This window comes from Perognathus longimembris, chromosome 7 (genome assembly GCF_023159225.1).
Source record: "Perognathus longimembris pacificus isolate PPM17 chromosome 7, ASM2315922v1, whole genome shotgun sequence".
NCBI lineage: Eukaryota > Metazoa > Chordata > Mammalia > Rodentia > Heteromyidae > Perognathus > Perognathus longimembris.
Window position 1 is genome coordinate 35,324,803 of NC_063167.1, and position 20,485 is coordinate 35,345,287.

Sequence of the window (20,485 nt, forward strand, 5' to 3'; positions counted from 1 at the left end):
GTGGCCCTGAGGGCGGAGACAACTGGACTTGGAGTCGCCTCGCGGTGACCTGGGCCCGGAGAACCACCGCTTTTTACTTGGACCTTAAACTCCCTCGGCCGCCGCGCTGTTCTTCTCGCCGCTGCAGCCGCCCGGGACCATGATGCCCCGCCTGCTGCTGCGCGCCTGGCCCCGGGGACCTCCGGTTGCCCCTTGTCGGACCCTCAGCGCCGGCTCCGGGCCCGGCCCGTACTTACAGCACAGCATCGTCCCCACCATGCACTACCAGGACAGCTTGCCCAGGTGAGCCCGGCCTCCCGGTTCCCGCCACGGGCTGGGGATCGGCCCCGGCCTGACTCGGAGCTGCCGAACCCGCTTCCAACCCTTCAGCCTCTAGCTTGGAGGCAGCCACCTCCCCCAGTCGGGAAGGCCTGTCATTTTCATGACCTGCGCAGAAACCTCACTCAGGACCCTCGAGTTCTCGCCCAGAATCCTCCTGTGCTCAGATTCTCCAACTTGAGCCCTTCTCAGATTCCTCCTCAGTAATCCAACTTCCCACCAGTCCCTCGCATTTCTCCCTGAAAAGTGTGCTACATGAATATCTCCAGCGCCAACCTCCAACTAGGGTATCCTCCAGGAGTACTTTCACGACTGGCTCACATATGAGTGGGCCAGTTTTCTGTATAGTCTTCCTCAGCTTTTCCCAGGCCTCTGCCACTCAGTACCTTCTGCCCTACACTCCCCATTCTTCCAGTATCCCATTGTTTTACTACACCATCATTCTCCACTGCACACCCTCATGTTGGTCCTTAACCTCATTGTACTTCTGGGGGGACGGGGAAGGTATTGGTATTGGGGCTTGAACTCAGGGTCTGGGGCACCATCCCTTAGCTTTTCTGCCCAAAGCTGGCGCTCTAGCACTTAAGCTACAGTTCCATTTCCCACTTTTTTTTGTTTGTTTGTTTGCTTGTTAATTGGAGATAGGAAGCTCACAGACTCCTTCTGGGGTTGGTTTCAAACTTCAGCCTCCTGAGTAGCTAGGATTACAGACATGAGCCACCAGCACCCGGTTTATCCTAACTGCCAAATCCAATCTGCACCTGGAAATTTTTACCCCCATCAAACCTTCAGCAACCCTCCCACTCAGGCTCCTCCCCCCCCAATATCTTCTTTCATCTACTTTATCCCACTTTCCCAGAATTCTAGACACCACTCTCTGCAACCCCCCTCCAACTATCTTATTCAAATTAGATATGAAACCCTTCCAAATTCTCAGTCCCCTTCACCTTGGGCTACCCAACTTCTGCAACACCTTACCCAGAATCTTCCTGCCCTATCAAAATATAATCCCAATAAATTTTTCTCTCCCCTTCCCTCACCCAGTATTTTCTTTTTTTGTTTTTGTTGCCATTCCTGGGGCTTGAACTCAGGGCCAGAGCACTGTCCCTGGCTTCTTTTTGCTCAAGGCTAGCACTCGACGACTTGAGCCATAGCGCCACTTCTGGCTTTTTCTATATATGTGGTGCTAAGGAATCGAACCCAGGGCTTCATGTATATGAGACGAGCACTTTACCACTAGGTCATATTCCCAGCCCACCCAGTATTTTCTTAAATCTGGTTTCCAGTTGTTGTTGTTTTTCCCCTTGATCACCCAGCCTTCATATGAATTTCCAGATATCCTCTAATAATGGAAACTCCCTTCACATCCTAAAACCCAAACTAAATTGTCTTCTCTATTCATTTCTCATTTAGTGCCAAGTTCCAAATTTGTCTCAGAAACACTTCTCGCTCTCTTTCTCACCAAACTGCCATCAGCTATCCCCCCACCAAGGGGCTTGAGGCAAGTACTTCCTCCCCAGGAAAAGAACAAAACACTGTATATCACAGGCATCTGCCCCAGACCCTGGGTTGCTATGGGAGTTATCATGCCGACTGTGGCCTCAGCAAGATCATTTCCTGTGAAATTACACTGGGCAAGCACCTAAGACAATCTGAAAAGAGAGTCTCTGAACTTGGTAGGAGGAAGAGGTCTTTGAGTCCATGAGAAAAGCTGTGGGGCCTGTCTCCTCCTCAGCCTGTGTGTCTCTGTGGTGGCTGTATGTGGGGGAAAGGTGAGGACTGGCAGAGCTGGTCTTCAGTTGCTAAGCTGAGTCAGCTGGTCATTGACTTTGAGGCTGGGCAGTGCCACACCCAGGTTTAAGATCAGAGAGTTTTTCCTCCCACTGCATTTCAGGATTGAAAAGCTGGAAAAAAAATATTAAGAATCTTTCACTCCAACCCCACACATAACACAAAAAGATCTTTAGGATCATATAAAAAATATGGACATATAAAAAATCCCAGTGTTCACTGATTTAAGCAACTAACCTTACCTAGGCCTCTGAAAACGAACTAAATATAGAGTGGTAGATGAGATGAAATTCCTTTTGTCTCTGAGATTATGGACTGGTAAAATGTATTTCATGTTGAGGTCAAACTCTACTTTTGAAGTCTGGTTAAACCTAGTTTCAGATTCTTTATGTATCTAGCATTGTTTAGCTATATTTTTAGGTAATTCACTTAATTTTTTTTTCTTCTTTCATGACACTGGAATTTGAACTCTGAGCCTGGAATCCAGGTTTCCTAGGCAGGCATTCTACCAGGCTTTTTGTTCAGAGCAGCCTCAGGCCCAGGTCCTACCAATACCTCCATGTAGCTGGGATCACAGGTGTGCAGTATTCCCCACTCCTGCTTTTTTCTTTTTAAAAATTTTTTTAAAACAGGATCTCATGATGTAGCTGGAGCTGGTCTTGAACTCATGATCCTTCTGCCTCAGCTTCCCCAGTGATGGGGATTACAGGTGTACACCACCATGCTTGGCTGGAAATTCATTAAACTTTAGAGCCACAGTCATCTATGAAGGTGTAATGGCCACACACAGGTCTTCGGGCTATTTTGACTGAGATAGGATGCCCGAGATAAAGCAATAGCTCTGGCACTTCCTCTCATTACTGCCACGTTTTAATCAGGTGACCTTGGACTCTTTCCTCTAGGAACTCTGGTACTGTCATTTGCTTCAGTGTTATCTTTTTCTTTGGCTTTTTTTTATTATGATAAAAATGTACCTTACATAAAATTTGCCATTATAACAATTTTCAGGCATATAGCTCAGCTAGCTGTTATTTTTTTTCTTATTTATTGTCAAAGTGATGTACAGAGAGGTTACAGTTTCATACGTTAGGCCTTGGGTACATTTCTTGTACTGTTTGTTATCCCCTCCCTCATTCCCCCCTTCCCCTCCCCCAGCTAGCTGTTATTTTTAAGGGGTATCTTAATATAGTCTTTCCTGAGGAGAGAAAGAGTGATTAGCCTGACCTCATTAATTTAATAAGTATTTTGGGGGATGGTTTTGGAGACCCACCAGACATGCTGAGGTGCTTACAGCACCTCAGAGGAAATGACAGATAAATAGAATTAGGATATAATGTGATAAGAGGGAAATAGCATCCTGTGGTGGGCAGATCATGAGACAGCAGTCAGACCTGAGTTTTAATCCCAGCTGTCCTTCTTAGCTGTGTGGACAGGAAGTCATTTAACCACCATATGGGAATGTTAATATACCCTTATTCAAAGTACTTAGTACAGAACCTGGCTCACAGTTTGTACTCAGTAGGTACTCAGTTATGCAACTCTAACGGTTGTAAACATTTGTTGCCTGTCTAGAATGTGCCAGAAGAGAACTAGGCGTTGTGTGAATGTCTGCTTAGAGGTGGAGTGATTTAGTGCCTGGGAGAGCGCAGAAAGCGTCATAGGGGAGATGGCACAAGAGCTGGAATCTGAAGTTCACGCAGTCAGAGAGAGCAGGAAGGAAAAGACGAGTACAGGTTACAGTCAGAAGTGTTGAGGCGTTTGTGGTACACTTCAGCCCAAAGAATCACCATTTTAGGCCAAAGTAATTAGAAATGGCCTGGAGTATGGATAGGAGAGAGTAATAAATGTCAGCTATCTTTGTTTTCTTTTCATTCCTAACCACTGAGTGATAATTAGAGTTCAAGCCATAATAGGCAGGCTTCTAGAATTCATGCTAGAGGCAGGAGAAGCGGTGTGTACAGGAATGTGGAGGATAATAGGTAGAAACCTTCATGTTATGACCCCAAAGCCATGATTATCAGACTGACCTTGACTTCCAAAATAGTTTGATTCCCAAGCAATTTGGTGAACACTATCCCAATTATACTCTAGGTTTTGTACACATAGAAAAGGGCTTTTATTTGATTTTCCCAGTATGAGTGCTTTTAGGAGCTCTTAGTATAACAAAAAGGTGTTTATGAAGTGTTTAAGAAACCTATTGAACAAGGAATTGTGAGAGTAAAGAATAAATCAGAGGAAGAAAATAAGGAACTCACAGTTATTTTGTGGGAAGGGCTTTTTAGCTGTGCGCTTGCAAGAAGAACATCAAAGTGGTATTGCTGACAGTAGACTGGGTAATGATAGCCTGTGACTGACAAGTCAATCTGCTTAGTGCTTTCTTTGTTTCCATCTTTGTTAGGACAAATGGGGATTAGCTGGGGGAGGGATAGTAAAGATACAAAGCCTGTGGAGGCTGCAAGTTTTTTAAATAGAGACTCCAGTGCCAACTGGCACTTATTTATTTTAGGAATTGAAAATTTCATTTTATTCAATTTATCTTAGTGAATTTAAAGAGCTGCATGCAGCTGATGGCTTCTGTGTTCCAATTGGCTTTTAAGCCAATGTATGAGCTTCCATTTATTAAAAGTCTACTCTGTGCTGGCCCATGAGCCAGTAGAGGTCAGAGAAGTGGTTTCAGAGACAGAATCCGAAGTGGCCCCTCTCTACATAGCCATGATCTACAGATCCAATTCTGCAAACCTTTTCTTGGCCCTGTGTTCAGTGATGGTAGCGTGCAACTGGCCATGGTGGAGTATTTATGCATTACAGGATCCCATAAATGCTATAGCTCAGGCCTTCATCTCCAGAGAGCTGTTCCCTGCCCACCTCCCCTTTGAGTATATAATAGAGATAAAAATGGGGGACAAGGTGGTACCAATAGTTTTGAGAGGAAAGAACCTTGTTTAACTACATGGCAAGTTGGTGGGGGTAATCCAGGTCCTGGTCTCTTCCGGAAGTTGGAGAATAGCTATAGCTTTTTTTAGGGAGAAATCCAAAGGCCAGTGACATTTTCATGATAACAAGCTTTAGAAAGATGAGGAGAAAAGAAAAGGACTACAGAATATGTTACAGAATACAAAGTCACTTGTTGAGCATGGAATGAATGTTCCCAAAGTCAGATAGAAGGGCTGGTGAAGAAGCACAGCTTCCTGAGGCTATACTGGATGTTGCTGAATGCATAGAAGGAACTAGAAGCAGACAGGCTTGTTTCTAAAGCAGAGGTGTCAGAATAGGGAGGAAGGGAAGGAGTGGAAGGACTTAGAGAACACTAGCTATCTGAAGGCATATGGATATCTATTCGTTGAGTGAGTGCACTGTGTTCAGTGCTTACCATGTGTCAGGCATCTATCTTGCTGATTGTTCTGTGAGTTCTCTCTAGGTCAGAAGCCAGAATGGAATCTAGGAGACATCATCTAATTTGCCACTATAACTGAAAGGAAAATTGTCCCAGAAGAACCACAGACCATAGACAAAGTCACGTAGAGCAAAAGAGTTTATTGCCAGCAGGACCGGCAAGGCCAAGTTCCCACAAAGGAGAGGAAAATGGCACCTGAACTCTCTTTTAGGGGGGTCTTTATACCCTCATGCAACTAAGGTGGGAGGTGCTCCGCCTGCAGGAGGTAGCCAGAGGAGACCATGACACCCACTGGCCCTGATAACCATTCTTGTGGAAATGATGAGGACTTACCAACCAAACTGGACGGTACCAGGCCAAATGACGAATCAGGGACCCCTGACTACTTTGCCCTTTTACAGCAGGAAGTAGCTCCAGAAGAAACAACCTCCGCCCATACTCCCGGCCTGGTACCCCTTCTCTGTTATTAATAAACAACAAATGGGGGAATGTTAGCATTTCCCTAGCCTTAGGTCCTCAGCTCCTCCCACTAGCCCCCAGATCCACCCATACCTAATGAGCCACTCCTACTCACTACTTAACTACTTCCCCTTTACCTCCCTAGAGAGAAGCTGCCACCTGGACATGGTGCTGACACCATGTAGCTCCCTCTCCCGTGGGAACTATGGCCCCACTAATAAACCTCCTTATGAACCTTCTTCTCCTGCCTGTGATTATCTCTGCATGGTCCTCTGGGACCTATGCTTTCAATAACCACATAACTAAATAAACTGACAAACCTGGAATCCAAGTCTAGGCCTGATTGCAAATATTATTTTCTTGCCACTGTTTTAGTAGTTCTTATAAGCTTCACAGAACAGTAAAATTAGGGTAGAAAGAATTCTGCTATCAAGATTTTCATAAAATGAAGGACTTTTAATGGCCTCCATTAAAGGGGAAAAAAAACAATGTGAGAATTAATCACAAAGTTTTTTTTTTTTTAATATACAGTACTGGGATTTGAACTCAGGGCTTTGTGCTTGCTAGATAAGTGAAGGGCGATTTAAAAATGGTGTTACGTTTGAACTCTAGAGCCTCACACTTGTTAGGCAGGTGCTCTATAACTTACTTGAATCATGCCCTCAGTCCTTTTTGTTTTAGTTATTTCTTCAGGTATGTACTCAAGCTTTTTCATTAGGCTGGCCTAGACCATGATTCTCCTATCTATAGCTTTGTAGCTAGATTAGTAGACCCTGGGCTTCCAGAGGCATTTGATTCCAAGAAGCCCACCATTGAGGAAAAGCCATGAATGCTGAGGATGCTGCTGAGAGAAAGCTTAGGACACAGAGTTTCCTACAGGAGCCTGACTCGCACTGCCCCCGATGCCACCCAACTGCCACCTTATAACAAATCCACTATCTTCACTTAAATTAAGCACACTATGTGCTCTTTGGGGCATATCAGGATTAGCAATATTAACCTTGCTTTGGGGCACCATTTGCTTTTGGGAGGCTTATTTGCACAAAAATTAAAGGCAGGGGAATACTTGCAAGATCACACAACCAACGAGAACACGTGGCTAAGAGCTTTCCCAAATCCACTCAGCTACATAGTGCATGTATGGAGGTTTAAAATTTTTAATTATGTAATTTCTTCTGATTTTTTATTGTATTATTATTATTATGTTTTTGACCACATTTGGTCAAAATCTTTTGTAATAAATCTGAGAATATGGTGGGTTTACTGTACAACTAAGTGTGCATCCCACACTCTTCTTTTTTGTTGTGATGGGGGTCTCAGCTTTTTCCTCAAGCTTGTCTCAAACTGAGATCCTCCCAATCTCTGCCTGTGGAATAGTTGGATTATAGATGTGAGCCACTATACCTATCTTCAGGAATTTAATAAAGATTTTTTTTAATTGTATCACACTGCTATTGTCTCTAATTTAGAATTTTTTTAACAAGGAAAAAGCAAACGTTCATTTATACCCCCAGTGTTAGAAAAAAGTCCTAAGAAATGTTAAATAAATAGCACCTTGTAATTGAAAGGTAGCTAAGGTCCTATTTGGGTTCTGTGTACTTAGTGGATGTAAGTGTAGTGTTACAGGTTGCAAATGGTTATCTATGGAAGTCTAAAGGCAACTCTGGGCAAGTGCTCTGCCATTGAGCTCCATCCCTAGCCCCTATCCATCAATTATGATTTGTCAAAGGTTTTTTTTTTTTTTGCCAGTCCTGGGCTTGGACTCAGGGCCTGAGCACTGTCCCTGGCTTCTTTTTGCTCAAGGCTAGCACTCTGCCACTTGAGCCACAGCGCCACTTCTGGCCATTTTCTGTATATGTGGTGCTGGGGAATCGAACCCAGGGCCTCATGTATACGAGGCAAGCACTCTTGCCACTAGGCCATATCCCCAGCCCTGTCAAAGGTTTTTGGCTGGTGTTTAGTAGGGAAATTATTGACCGGTTTGGTTTGTGAAGATAATTAGTGCCATCTATATGTTATTAGCCTTCTACCAACTTTGCTTTCTCTTCTTAGGCTTCCTATCCCCAAACTTGAAGACACCATTAGGAGATACCTCAGTGCACAGAGGCCTCTTTTGGATGATAACCAGTTCACGTAAGCATTGGGAACCCTGAATGACCATGGTTGGGCAGGGCAGGGCTTAAGAGAAGATGGAAAGTGTGGTGGACCAAACTCTCTGTGGCTTGACTGGGTTTCCAGAGCCTGGAACTAGCTTATGCATTTGCAAGTTCAGGAAATGGTTTTTCATTCATGAAGGACTTCACCAAGCCCTGAGGAGCGAGTTCTTCTCAGCAGACTCAACAAGAGAGAACACATGCACCAGAATGCCAGACTCCTACTTTACCATTCAAGCACGCCTGGAGGCTGGCTCGTGTGAACATTGGCAGGGGGCATGTGTTCTGTGTGTGTGTGTGTGTGTGTGTGTGCGTGTGCATGCAAGTGTTCTTTGTGTGTCCTGGGTCTTGAACTTGGGGGGTTTAGGCACTGTGTTTTAGCTTTTTTGTTCAAGGCTGGCACTCTACCACTTAAGCCATACCTCCACTTCCAACTTTTTGGGGGTTAATTAGAGATAAGAATCTCATTGGCTTTTTTTTGCTGGGGCTGGCTTTGAACCATGTTCCTCAAATCTCAGCTTCCCTACTAGGTAGAATTACAGGTGTGAACCACTGGTGCCGGGCCAAGAAAGTTTATTACTAAAGCAAAGCAAAGGGGAGTATAGTACACCATCAGACATGGATGTGGCTACGCTTGAGAAGACATCAAGTCTGGTCTACTGAATTTGGATCATTGTGACAAAGGTGGCTGTTTTCCTCGAGTATCCCTTTAAACAGAGGATAGATTTCTTCACATTCTCTTTTTAAATCCCGTGTCTTGCTGGGGATATGGCCTAGCGGCAAGAGTGCTTGCCTCGTATACATGAGGCCCTGGGTTCGATTCCCCAGCACCACATATACAGAAAATGGCCAGAAGTGGCGCTGTGGCTCAAGTGGCAGAGTGCTAGCCTTGAGCAAGAAGAAGCCAGGGACAGTGCTCAGGCCCTGAGTCCAAGCCCCAGGACTGGCCAAAAAAAAAAAAAAGAAAATCTTAAATCCCGTGTCTTTAAGGTCGATTGTTTTTCTATTCAGAAGTACTTTCTGATCTCATTCCCAGGTTCTCTGTATGAGTTTTTGGCCATGAACCTAAATAATTTCTTTCTTTCCTTCCTTCCTTCCTTCCTTCCTTCCTTCCTTCCTTCCTTCCTTCCTTCCTTCCTTCCTTCCTTCCTTCCTTCTTTCCTGCCTTCCTGCCTTCCTGCCTTCCTGCCTTCCTGCCTTCCTGCCTTCCCTCTGTGTTTCTTTTTTCTTTTGGTTGTGGGACTTGATCAGGGCCTGGGCACTGTCCCTGAGCTCTTTTGCTCGAGGCTAGTGCTCTACCACTTTGAGTCACAGTGCCACTTCAGATTTTCTGGTGGTTAATTGGAAATAAGAATCTCACAGACTTTCTTGCCCAGGTTGGCTTCAAACCATGATCCTCAGATCTCAGTCTCCCAAGTAGCTAGGGTTATAGTGAGCCACCATTGCCTAGCTGTGTTTTCTGAATCATGTATTTTGTACCATGGTTTCATGCTGCCTTTTTCTCGAACATTTCAGGAAAACAGAACAATTATGTAAGAGTTTTGAAGATGGGATCGGAAAAGAGCTGCACGAGAAGCTGGTTGCTCAGGACAAGCAGAATAAACACACAAGCTACATTTCAGGTATATAGGCTGGACTGTGGGCATGATTTTTCTTCAGAGCCTCCATAATGGAAACTAAAGGAGGAAATTCTGAATAGTAAACTCCTATTCTGGTCTCAGAAATATTTTTAGTGAGACCAGCATTGAAGGAATGTTCTGCCCCCTCTTCCTGAAGTAAATATCAAGGCTGAGTGAATTCTGGCCCTCCTCAGTATTGACTGGAGTTGTGCTCAAGAGCATTGGCTTGCCTTCTCCATGCATACGGTGGACACAGAACCTAAGCAGTGGTTCTGCTTGAGAAAATGGAGACTTAGTCCTCTGTCCTCATATCAGGACTCTTGGCTTTCTCAAATCTCACTGCTCACAACTCTCCCGAAACTAGCTTGCTTCAACTAATTGTTTCCTGGATCCATTAGTCTTTCATCCTTCCATTCCTACTTCATTTTATATCTGCCAGACTGTTACTTTGTAGTCCAGCTAGGGTGGAAATCAGAAATCTTCCCAATCTTTTTCTCTCTGTTGTATAGAAATGTGGGGGGGGGGGGGGGGGAGCGCGCGCGCGTGCGCGCCAGTCCTGGGCTTGAACTGAGGGCCTGGGCACTGTCCCTGAACTTCTTTTGTTCAAGTCTAGCACTCTACCACTTGAGCCACAGCACCACTTCTGTTTTTTTCTGTACTGAGGAATTGAACCCAGGGTTTCATGTGTGCTAAGCAAGCACTGTACCTCTAAGCCACATTCCCAGCCCCACATAGGATTTTGAAGGACTAGTTTGAATGATCACATGCACTGGCTGTTTTTCTAATTGCTCTTGGAGTAAAAGCGGGGGGGGGGGGGGAATGCACAAATATACTATATACAGAAAGCTACTGGTGACCCTCTACCCCATTAAGGATAAGATAATCAAGGAGATATATATAGCTATAGATATAGATATAGATATAGATATATACACATACATATATACACACACATGCCCTCAAGAGAAATGAGTATATAAGTCTACACAAAATCTTGAATGTGAAATTTTATAGCAATATAATCCTTTTTATTTATTTATTTATTTATTTAGTCAGTTGTGGGGCTTGAACTCAGGTTTTGGGCACTGTTCCTGAGTGCTTTTGTTCAAGGTTAGTGCTCTACCACATTGAGCCATAGCACCACTTCTGGTTTTCTGGTGGTTAATTGGAGATAAGCACGTCAAGGACTTTCCTTCCCAGGCTGGCTTCGAATCACAATGCTCAGATCTCAGCTTCCTGAGTAGCTAGGATTACAGGTATGAGCCACCAGTGCCCAGCTAACAATATCAATCTTAATTGCTAAGAAATGGAAACTACCTATGTGCCCACTAGCTGATAGATAAACAAAATGTACTATATAACCTTACAATGGGACTTTATTCAGCACATTTTTCTTTTTTTTTTTAATTTTTTATTGTCAAGATGATATACAGAAGTTACAGTTACATGCATAAGGTAGTGAGTACATTTCTTTTTGGGGGGTTATTAATGTTTTTTTTTATTGCCAAGATGATGTATAGAGGTGTTACAGTTACATACTTAAGGTAGTGAATACATATATATTTCTTGTCATACTTGTTACCCCTTTCCTCATTTTTCTTCCACCTTCCCTCCCCCCAAATTACCCCCCTTGCTTTCATCATTTTTTAATCTTCCCAATGATGTACACACCATTCTAGTCTACATTGCTTATGAACTCTATGATTATTAGCAATAAAACAATTCCTTCCATGTTGGGCTCCGGCTATGGCTTTAAGGGGCGGCCCCGAGAGACCTGCCTCTTCTCCCACCCTGGGGCTGCGTGGCTATTAGCCACTCCTACCCTTTTCCGGGTGCGGAACTGGAAAGGGTGACTCTAACCAGCCCCGCCTCCCGCCTTGGACCGCATGTATGCCAAGATGGCAACGAGCGGAACCCAGAGGGCGGTCTTGTGGGATGTGACGTTAGCCCATGGGGGAGGTCCTAGGACGTCACTCTTGGATGGATAGCTCATATCAGCCTATCACTGTGCCTAGCGAGCCACTCCAAATCCCTCCCCTTCCTGCCGCCATTACTGCTATATAAACCCCCGCCCTGAATTAAAATCTTTGGATTTTCACGCGACGTGATCTCCGAAACTCCTGGCATCCTGAGTCCGTTATTTAAACGTAAGGGGACTGGGTGGGCGTATTCGCGACTACACACCGTCCATAGCTTCTCACACTAGCGCACTTCCCAGCTACTCCACCCACGGGACAGGAGAGGACGCGCAGGGAGCGAGGGCCCTGCAATTGGCGCCCAACATTGGGCATGGCGCATGGGAAACGTAGACTCAGAGCTACCGGTGAGCTGTGGATTTTATTCTGGGGTGTGTAGTACCCCCATTGGAGAAAGCCATGTATGTCTCGATGGGGCAGAGCCGAAATCAATGGAGCGACTCATCTTTTAAGATTTTGAGGTCCACGCTCCAAAATACCGGATTGGACTTTTCAGACACTCAAGCCAGGAGAGCCTGGAAGATCTTGAAATGTGCCGCGCCCTTGGTGGAGACTGCTGGCCTTTTTGGCCTGGCTGCTAGAGAGAGGAGCGGACTTCCCACTGCCCCGGGGGATGAGTTTGTGAGCTGTGTGGCGCGTGTGGCGCGCAGCGTCCAGGCCGCCTGCACGGAGCAGATACTGCCGGCCGCACGTTCGAGCAGCGAGCAGGGGGCCTGGTGGGGAGGCCCCGATGGTGCTAGGTGCCCTTCCAGGTCGGGCGATATGTACATTTCTTTCCTTTTGCTTAGTGTAATCTGTTCCTTCTTTTTCTCTCATTTCTTCCCTCCTCCCTGTTGCCCTTGAGTTGCTTAGTTTCAGCACTTTTTGTTTTGTTTTCTTGTCAGTCCTGGGGCTTGAACTCTGGACCTGAGCACTGTCCCTGGGCTTTTCAGCTCAAGGCTAGCACTTGAGCCACCACTTTTTTTTTCTTTTTTAAAAAAGAGCCGATACATGCCACAACAGGGATGGACCTCCAAAATATTGAAAGTGACAGAATGTAGCCAGCCATGATGATGAATCCCAACATTCAGGAGGCCAAGGCAAGCAGATAGAGATACAGATCAGCTTGGGCTCCATAGCAAATCCATCTCCCCCCACGCCTCCCCAGAAAGTGACAGATTCTCCATGCAGCTGACCACATACTGTGTAATCCCACTTATATGTCATGAATTATTACACAGCCCCCAAATAATCAAGAAATTCTACTCTCTTGAGGTTGTTGTCTTTTCCTTTGCCTGTGCATAAATTTTCTTTGGTTAAATATTATTTTTAGGGATTGTGTTCATTTTTGTATGTTCTTGGCTTCTTTTTTAGGTCCGTGGTTTGATATGTATTTAACAGCTCGAGACTCCATTGTCCTGAACTTTAATCCATTTATGTCATTCAATCCTGACCCCAAATCTGAATATAATGACCAGCTAATCAGGGCAACCAACATGACTGTTTCTGCCATCCGGTTTCTGAAGACACTCCGAGCTGGCCTTCTGGAGCCCGAGGTGTTCCATCTGAACCCGGCCAAGAGTGACACAAACACGTTTAAGAGACTCATACGCTTCGTGCCTTCTTCTCTGTCTTGGTACGGGGCTTACTTGGTCAATGCATACCCACTGGATATGTCCCAGTATTTCCGGCTTTTCAACTCAACGCGTGTTCCCAAGCTGGGCCGGGATGAACTCTTTACCAACGACAAGGCCAGACACCTCCTGGTCCTAAGGAAAGGACATTTCTATGTCTTCGATGTTCTGGATCGGGATGGAAACATTGTGAGCCCCTCAGAAATCCAGGCACATCTGAAGTATATCCTGTCAGACAGCAGCCCCGTGCCTGAGTTTCCTCTGGCGTACCTGACCAGTGAGAACCGAGACGTGTGGGCAGAGCTCAGGCAGAAGCTGATGCAGAGTGGGAATGAGGAGACGCTGAGGAAGGTGGACTCCGCTGTGTTCTGCCTCTGTCTGGATGACTTCCCCATTAAGGACCTCATCCATTTGTCCCACACAATGCTGCATGGCGATGGCACAAACCGCTGGTATGATAAATCCTTTAACCTCATCGTGGCCAAGGATGGCACTGCCGCCGTCCACTTTGAGCATGCGTGGGGCGATGGAGTTGCGGTGCTCAGGTTTTTCAATGAAGTGTTTAAAGACAGCACTCAGACCCCCGCCATCACTCCCCAGAGCCAGCCAGCCACTGCCAACTCTTCCGCCGCCGTGCAGAAACTCAGCTTCAAGCTGAATGATGCCTTAAAGGCTGGCATCGCGGCGGCTAAGGGAAAGTTTGATGCTACCATGAAAACCCTCACCATCGACTGCATCCAGTTTAACAGAGGTGGCAAGGAGTTCCTAAAGAAGCAGAAGCTGAGCCCTGACGCGGTGGCCCAGCTGGCCTTCCAGATGGCCTTCCTGAGGCAGTACGGGAAGACGGTGGCCACCTATGAGTCCTGCAGCACTGCGGCCTTCAAGCATGGCCGCACTGAGACCATCCGCCCAGCCTCCCTGTTCACGAAGAAGTGCTCCGAGGCCTTCGTCAGGAAGCCCTCTCAGCACAGTGCTGGCGAGCTTCAGCAGATGGTGGTCGAGTGCTCCAAGTACCATGGGCAGCTGACTAAAGAAGCGGCCATGGGTGAGGCAGGGAGCATTGCGGGGGGCGGGGGGGGGGGGGAACTTGACACTTTGGTTATAGTCCACTCACAGCTGATTTCTCCACCATCACTGGTGGCAGGGTGAGGTGGGGTGGAAATCCCCCCTGTGGGAGTTACCTCTCAAAATATTTTTTTTCCTTACCCTAGAAAAAAGCCAGCTACCAAGATCAGAATGTTCTCTTGGCATGGCGACCTCTCCCCTTACTTAAAGGCACTTTTAGCTGTGATGTGAGTCTCACCACTTGCTAGTTATCAGACTCACTTCCTACAAATTCAGCTTCTGCTAAATCATTTAGTCTTGGAAACTTTTCCATATCATTCTTCACCTATTCCTGATAAAAAAATTCAAGACCTAGAAAGGACACAGAGCATCTCATAGTCCAATTCTTTGAAATGAAAGAATTCAAAACCTTCTAGTCTTTTCCTTTTCTGTTTTTTTTGTTTTTGGCCAGTCCTGGGGCTTGGACTCAGGGCCTGAGCTCTGTCCCTGAGCTTCTTTTTGCTCAAGGCTAGCACTCTGCCACTTGAGCCACAGTGCCACTTCTGGCCATTTTCTGTATATGTGGTAGTGGGGAATTGAACCCAGGGTCTCACGTATACGAGGCAAGCACTCTTGCCACTAGGCCATATCCCCAGCCCACCTTTTCTGTTTTGAAGGTAGCAAACTAAGGCCACTCGCACAGTGTTGCACAGCAAGGGAGTAGCAAGGCTGTAATTCCAACTTTGTTCCAATTAGAAATTAGAACCTCTCTATTACATTCCAATGGCTTTTACATGTAGACTTTTGAGTTTCTAGTTCGTTCACTTGTTCATTCTTCTTTCCTTCCTTGGTTGCTTTTCCCCCCTTCCTCCTTCCCTCTCTCCCCTCTTTCTTCCCTCCTTCCCTCCCCTCCTTCTCTTCCTCTTTCATTCCTAGCATGGTCTTGCCATATCTGATCCTCCTGCATCAGCCTCCTAAATGCTTAGATTACAGTCATGCCAGGTGAGACGGTGTGCACGCGTGATCTCAGCACTCAGGAGTGGGAGCAGGAGGATCATGAGTTTTCAGGGCAGCCTGGCTACACAGTACGATCCTATCTCAGCTTTTTCTCCCACCATCCCCTAAACAAAAACATTCTCTTTACATCAGGCTTAATCTTAGCTGTTGATAGCTGAAAATACATTCTTTAAAAAAACAAACTTTTTTGGAATAAGTCTCCCTGAAGGTTAGTGAGCTAGAGATATGAATGCAAAAGTAGACAGACCTTCCTGTTCTCCAGGGCCTGTGGGGGTGGGGGGATGTGGTGGGCAGGAAGTGTGTCTGTGGGGGGGGGGGGGTCCTTACTGTAGCTGGGAGGTTTTCTTAAAAGCCTTTTCAGTTTGGAGATTCTGAGAGTCTGATTTTTCACTTTTTGTCTCTTGACAGGCCAGGGCTTTGATCGACATTTGTTTGCCCTGCGGTACCTGGCGGCAGCCAAAGGGATGGCCCTGCCTGAGCTCTACATGGACCCTGCGTATGGGCAGATAAACCACAACATCCTGTCCACCAGCACCCTGAGCAGCCCGGCAGTGAACCTTGGCGGCTTTGCCCCCGTGGTGCCTGATGGCTTTGGCATCGGGTATGCTGTTCATGACAACTGGATAGGCTGCAATGTCTCCTCCTACCCGGGGCGCAATCCCCGGGAGTTCCTCCAGTGTGTCGAGAAGTCTTTAGAAGACATGTTTGATGCCTTAGAAGGCAAATCCATCAAAACATAGTTTCTAGGTGGGTCGAAAGTCTCTGTTGCTTCCTCATCATGAAAACAGGAGCCTATGTGGCCCCCAGGTGCCATTCTGTGCCTAACAAAACTAACCGAGAGTGCCTGAGCCACCAGCGCTGTCGGCAGAGCTGAAAGATTATGGTTTTTAAGGTAGACATGGCTGAGTGCGACTAGAACACCACTAAAGATAAGAGGAAATTGCTATTTTAAAGCCCTTTTTATCAGGAGATAGAGTTTGGAAAAATAACTCAGGTGTATTTATTGGTAAGCCAAAATAAAATGTGTCTGTGGCATGGAGATGGCTTCTTGTTTTCTTTTCCTAACTGAATTTTCCCCACGAAGAACATTCCAGTAGGAAGTGTAGGTAGCAGTAAGCTGCCTTCTGTGTCCTCCTCTGAGGAGTGAACTGCTCTGTGTAGTTTTGTCAGGCTGGCAAAAGCAGTGGGCATGTGTTTAACTAACAATTTGACGCTATCTGTTAATTATGGCCTTAGGTAGCAGACAGCAATCTATGCATTTTGCAGTAGAAAGCCTCTCTATGGAGTGAAATGACTGTAGACTTTTGTTTGTTGTTCCAGTTTGTTGTTCTGTTGCTGTAGAATTAAAGAAAGGGCTTTTCTATATTAGTTTTTGTAGAGGAAGGGGTCTGTTTGTGTTTAATCTTACTGTATCCCCGGTGGCTGAGTTACGCTGGGCTTTGAGTTCTGGGATTGGTCCATCACATCTCTTCCAGTGAATTTCCTCATTCAATCCCCTGTACAATTCCTGCATCCTGTGAGGATGTTACAAATATTATCTCTGACAGTGTAGCTAAAGCACCTCACATAGACCTGAAGCTCCACGTCTGTTACCGCTCCGTGATACCTATGGCTTCTCTTGTTCCCTAGTGAAGTGCTGGCCCTACCTGAAGAGTGACTGCCCATAGTATCAGCTCTGTAGACAACACCTCAACTGAATCTTGCAGGGCAGAAAAATTATGCCTAATGCAAACTTTCAGGGTGAAGGTATTAGGCAGTATGCCTGGAATGCATTCTGGCCAGGCAGTGCTCAAGAGTCCTCTATAGTTCTCCACTGCCTTCCGTCATGTACTGGATTCCTGTGATGAGGATTCTAGAATGAAGTTAGGATAGCAAAGACACTTAACTAAATTCTCAAGCTTGGAGTTCACACCTACCTTGCAGGTTTGTACAGAAGTCATTTTTTTCTCCCCTGTGCATGGGTTGATTTAATTTTGTCATCTGTGGAATGGGAAGCAATTATTTTTCCCATTTTACACAGGATGGGGGAGCTTAGCTGAAAACATGTAAGTGATTGAATCAGGGCCCGTTCTCTTGATTCCTTGCTAGGTTCCCTTTCTTTCATGTTCCTGTCTGTCCAGGCTTCCGGTAATCACAGTCTCCTCCAGCTGGCCTCCCAGCTCAGGAGAGTGAACTGTGTTCAGCTACATCCTGCTGCCCCCCCTTGAGCAGCCTATTCCAGGAGCAGCTCTTCAGGAAGTTGCCAGGCTTTGTCCTGATGGCTTTCTCTGTGACTCATACACAGGTAGAGTACATTGCTAGACCCATAGCCAAACCAGCCTCTCAGAAGACTAATGGCTTCTCTTTCAGGTACACCCAGGATTCCCAAATGGAAGTTGGTATATATCATGAGGCTTACATCTTAAACAAACCCAGATAGCTATATATATATTTCACATACCTGAGTCTCCTTATTTAAAACGTGTCTACTGCTAAATAGCCATCCACTACAATTAGAACATTGTCTGATCTTCTTCCCAGGAAGAAATTGCATAGTCATTAGTAATCTTTTCTCCCAATCTCCTAACTTCCCAAAGCCCTAGACAATAGTTACCTCCTTGTTTGCAGATTTCCCCACTCAGAGCACGTTATATAAATGGAATCACAAATGACCTGTTGTGATTGGCTTATTAGCATGTTTCCAAAATTCATCCATGTTCTAATATGTATGTCAGTATTCCCATTCTTTTCCTTTTTTTTGAAATAAGGTCTGTATGGCACAGGCTGGGTTAAGACATTTGATCCTGCTGCCTCAGCCTCCTGCATGCTGTGGTTACAGGTATGAGCCACCAGCTCCAGCTTCATCTCTTTTTAATACTGAATAATGAAGCTGGGAATATGGCCTAGTGGTAACGTGTTTGCCTCGCATACATGAAGTCCTGGGTTCAATTCCTCAGCACCAAATATGTAGAAAAGGCCAGAGGTGGCGCTGTGGCTCAGGTGGTAGAGTGCTAGCCTTGAGCAAAAAGAAGCCAGGGACAGTGCTCAGGCCCTGAGTTCAAGCCCCAGGACTGGCAAAAAAATAAAATAAATAAATACTGAATAATATTCTCTTGTATGGATATACCATTCACCAGTTGATGGGCTCTTGGGTTGTTTACACTTTTGGGTATTTGGAAATGCTAATATGAAGATTTATTTGCAAGTTTTTATATGTAGGATATATCTTTCATCTGTTGAATACATACCTAGGTGTGTAATTGCTAGATTATATAACTCTGGTTAGTTTAGGGATATCCAGACTTTTATACCATTATGTATTCCTTTTAGTGGGCACATCCTTACCAATCCTTGCTATCATCTGTCTTTTGATTATAGACATTCTGGTACGTGTAATTGTGACTTTAAGCTTATGTTTTAAGCTAGACCATTTCAAACATTCTGCCTTACTCCATTTTGTGTTGCCATAATAGAATATCTGAGGCTAATGTATAACGACTCCACGCATTCTAGTCCATCTCCTCCCCGCTGTAGCCAGTGATTTTTTTTTTCGTGTAAGTGGTTTTTTATTACCCTTAGAAGTCCCTATTCTTTTTTTTTTTTTGGCCAGTCTTGGGCCTTGGACTCAGGGCCTAAGCACTGTCCCTGGCTTCTTCCCGCTCAAGGCTAGCACTCTGCCACTTGAGCCACAGCACCGCTTCTGGCCGTTTTCTGTATATGTGGTGCTGGGGAATCGAACCTAGGGCCTCGTGTATCCGAGGCAGGCACTCTTGCCACTAGGCTATATCCCCAGCCCTAGAAGTCCCTATTCTGAAACAATTGAGGCCTGGAGCTGGGAGGAAGCTGATCTTACTGATCTGATCTGTTCTACCTCATGTTGTTACAGTGGGGCAGGCGCCATTTCCCGTCCCCTTGGTCTAACCCCCTTGGTCATAACCCCTGCCCATCCTGTTATTAGAAAGTCATGCAGAGAAACCTAGGCTTTTGTCTTGGTAAGAGAAAAATCCAAATAAGTCATGAAGTATAATGGAAATGATAGTCTGTAAAGATAAAAATAATATGCACCACAAAAAAGCAGTGGGTTTGAGCACTGATGCTTTGGCTGGGGTTTTACTCAGGTTGAGGGTAGGTGTGGGCAGTTTCAACCCATCCAAAGAAGTATAGCTAAGGTACCAGATGCACAGCTGAACATGCTTAGGTTTGCTGTGACCACTTATGTGCTGGCTCCTGGCAGAGACTGAATAATCTCTGTTTTCAGATTACTGTGGAACCAATAGGTCATTATTCTTGTCCCCACACATGCACAGTACAGGGCTCTTGCCAGATGAACCTGCAGGGTATGGAGACGTGGCACCAACTTGTATGGCCCCAGGGATTTTATTATTTTATTTTTTGCCAGTCTTGGAGATTGAACTCAGGGCCTGGGCACTATCCTTGGCTTCTTTTTGCTCAAGGCTAGCACTCTACCACTTGAGCCACAGCACCATTTCTGTATATGTGGTGCTGAGGAATCAAACCCAGAGCTTCATGCATGCAAGGCGAGCACTCTACTACTACGCCATATTCCCAGCCCACCCCCTAGGGATTTTAATCAGTATTTTTATTAGCCTTCTTTAAAGGGACCATTTGTTGACCTTGGATATTTCTGTTTTTTGTTTGTTTGTTTGTTTGCCAGTCCTGGGTCTTGGACTCAGGGCCTGAGCACTGTCCCTGGCTTCTTTTTTTTTTTTTTGCTCAGGGCTAGCACTCTATCACTTGAACCACAGTGCCACTTCTGGCCATTTTCTGTATATGTGGTGCTGGGGCTTCATGTATATGAGATAAACACTCTTGCCACTAGGCCATATCCCCAGCCCCAACCTTGGATATTTCTGGAAAGCAGGAAAGGTATGTTTTGTGGGCAGATCCAATCTTTTTTTTTTTTTTTTTTGCCAGTCCTGGGCCTTGGACTCAGGGCCTGAGCACTGTCCCTGACTTCTTTTTGCTCAAGGCTAGCACTCTGCCACTTGAGCCACAGCGCCACTTCTGGCCTTTTCTGTTTATGTGGTGCTGAGGAATCAAACCCAGAGCTTCACGCATGCAAGGCGAGCACTCTACTGCTAAGCCATATTCCTAGCCTGCC

The 20,485-nt window shown here is 45.7% G+C and overlaps 1 protein-coding gene and 1 long non-coding RNA gene across 3 annotated transcripts in view; one reads left to right on the forward strand and one right to left on the reverse strand.

The window, feature by feature from the left end:
- Cpt2 (carnitine palmitoyltransferase 2) overlaps nt 1–20,485 on the forward strand; it is a 24,823-nt gene continuing 4,338 nt past the window's right edge. The window contains exons 1-5 of one of the 2 annotated variants that reach the window (XM_048351340.1): nt 1–282; nt 8,015–8,095; nt 9,631–9,737; nt 13,064–14,368; nt 15,793–16,131. In XM_048351340.1, coding sequence (XP_048207297.1) covers nt 140–282; nt 8,015–8,095; nt 9,631–9,737; nt 13,064–14,368; nt 15,793–16,124 — 1,968 coding nt within the window. In that variant the 5' untranslated portion in view covers nt 1–139 and the 3' untranslated portion in view covers nt 16,125–16,131. Of the gene's footprint in view, nt 283–8,014; nt 8,096–9,630; nt 9,738–13,063; nt 14,369–15,792; nt 16,424–20,485 lie in introns of those variants that run through there. The other variant, XM_048351339.1, reaches the window with a different exon arrangement.
- Nucleotides 14,701–15,180, reverse strand: LOC125355176. The gene is made up of 2 exons (XR_007211611.1): nt 15,029–15,180; nt 14,701–14,811 (listed from the first exon to the last, which is right to left on the reverse strand). It is a non-coding gene; the product is annotated as an uncharacterized LOC125355176 (long non-coding RNA).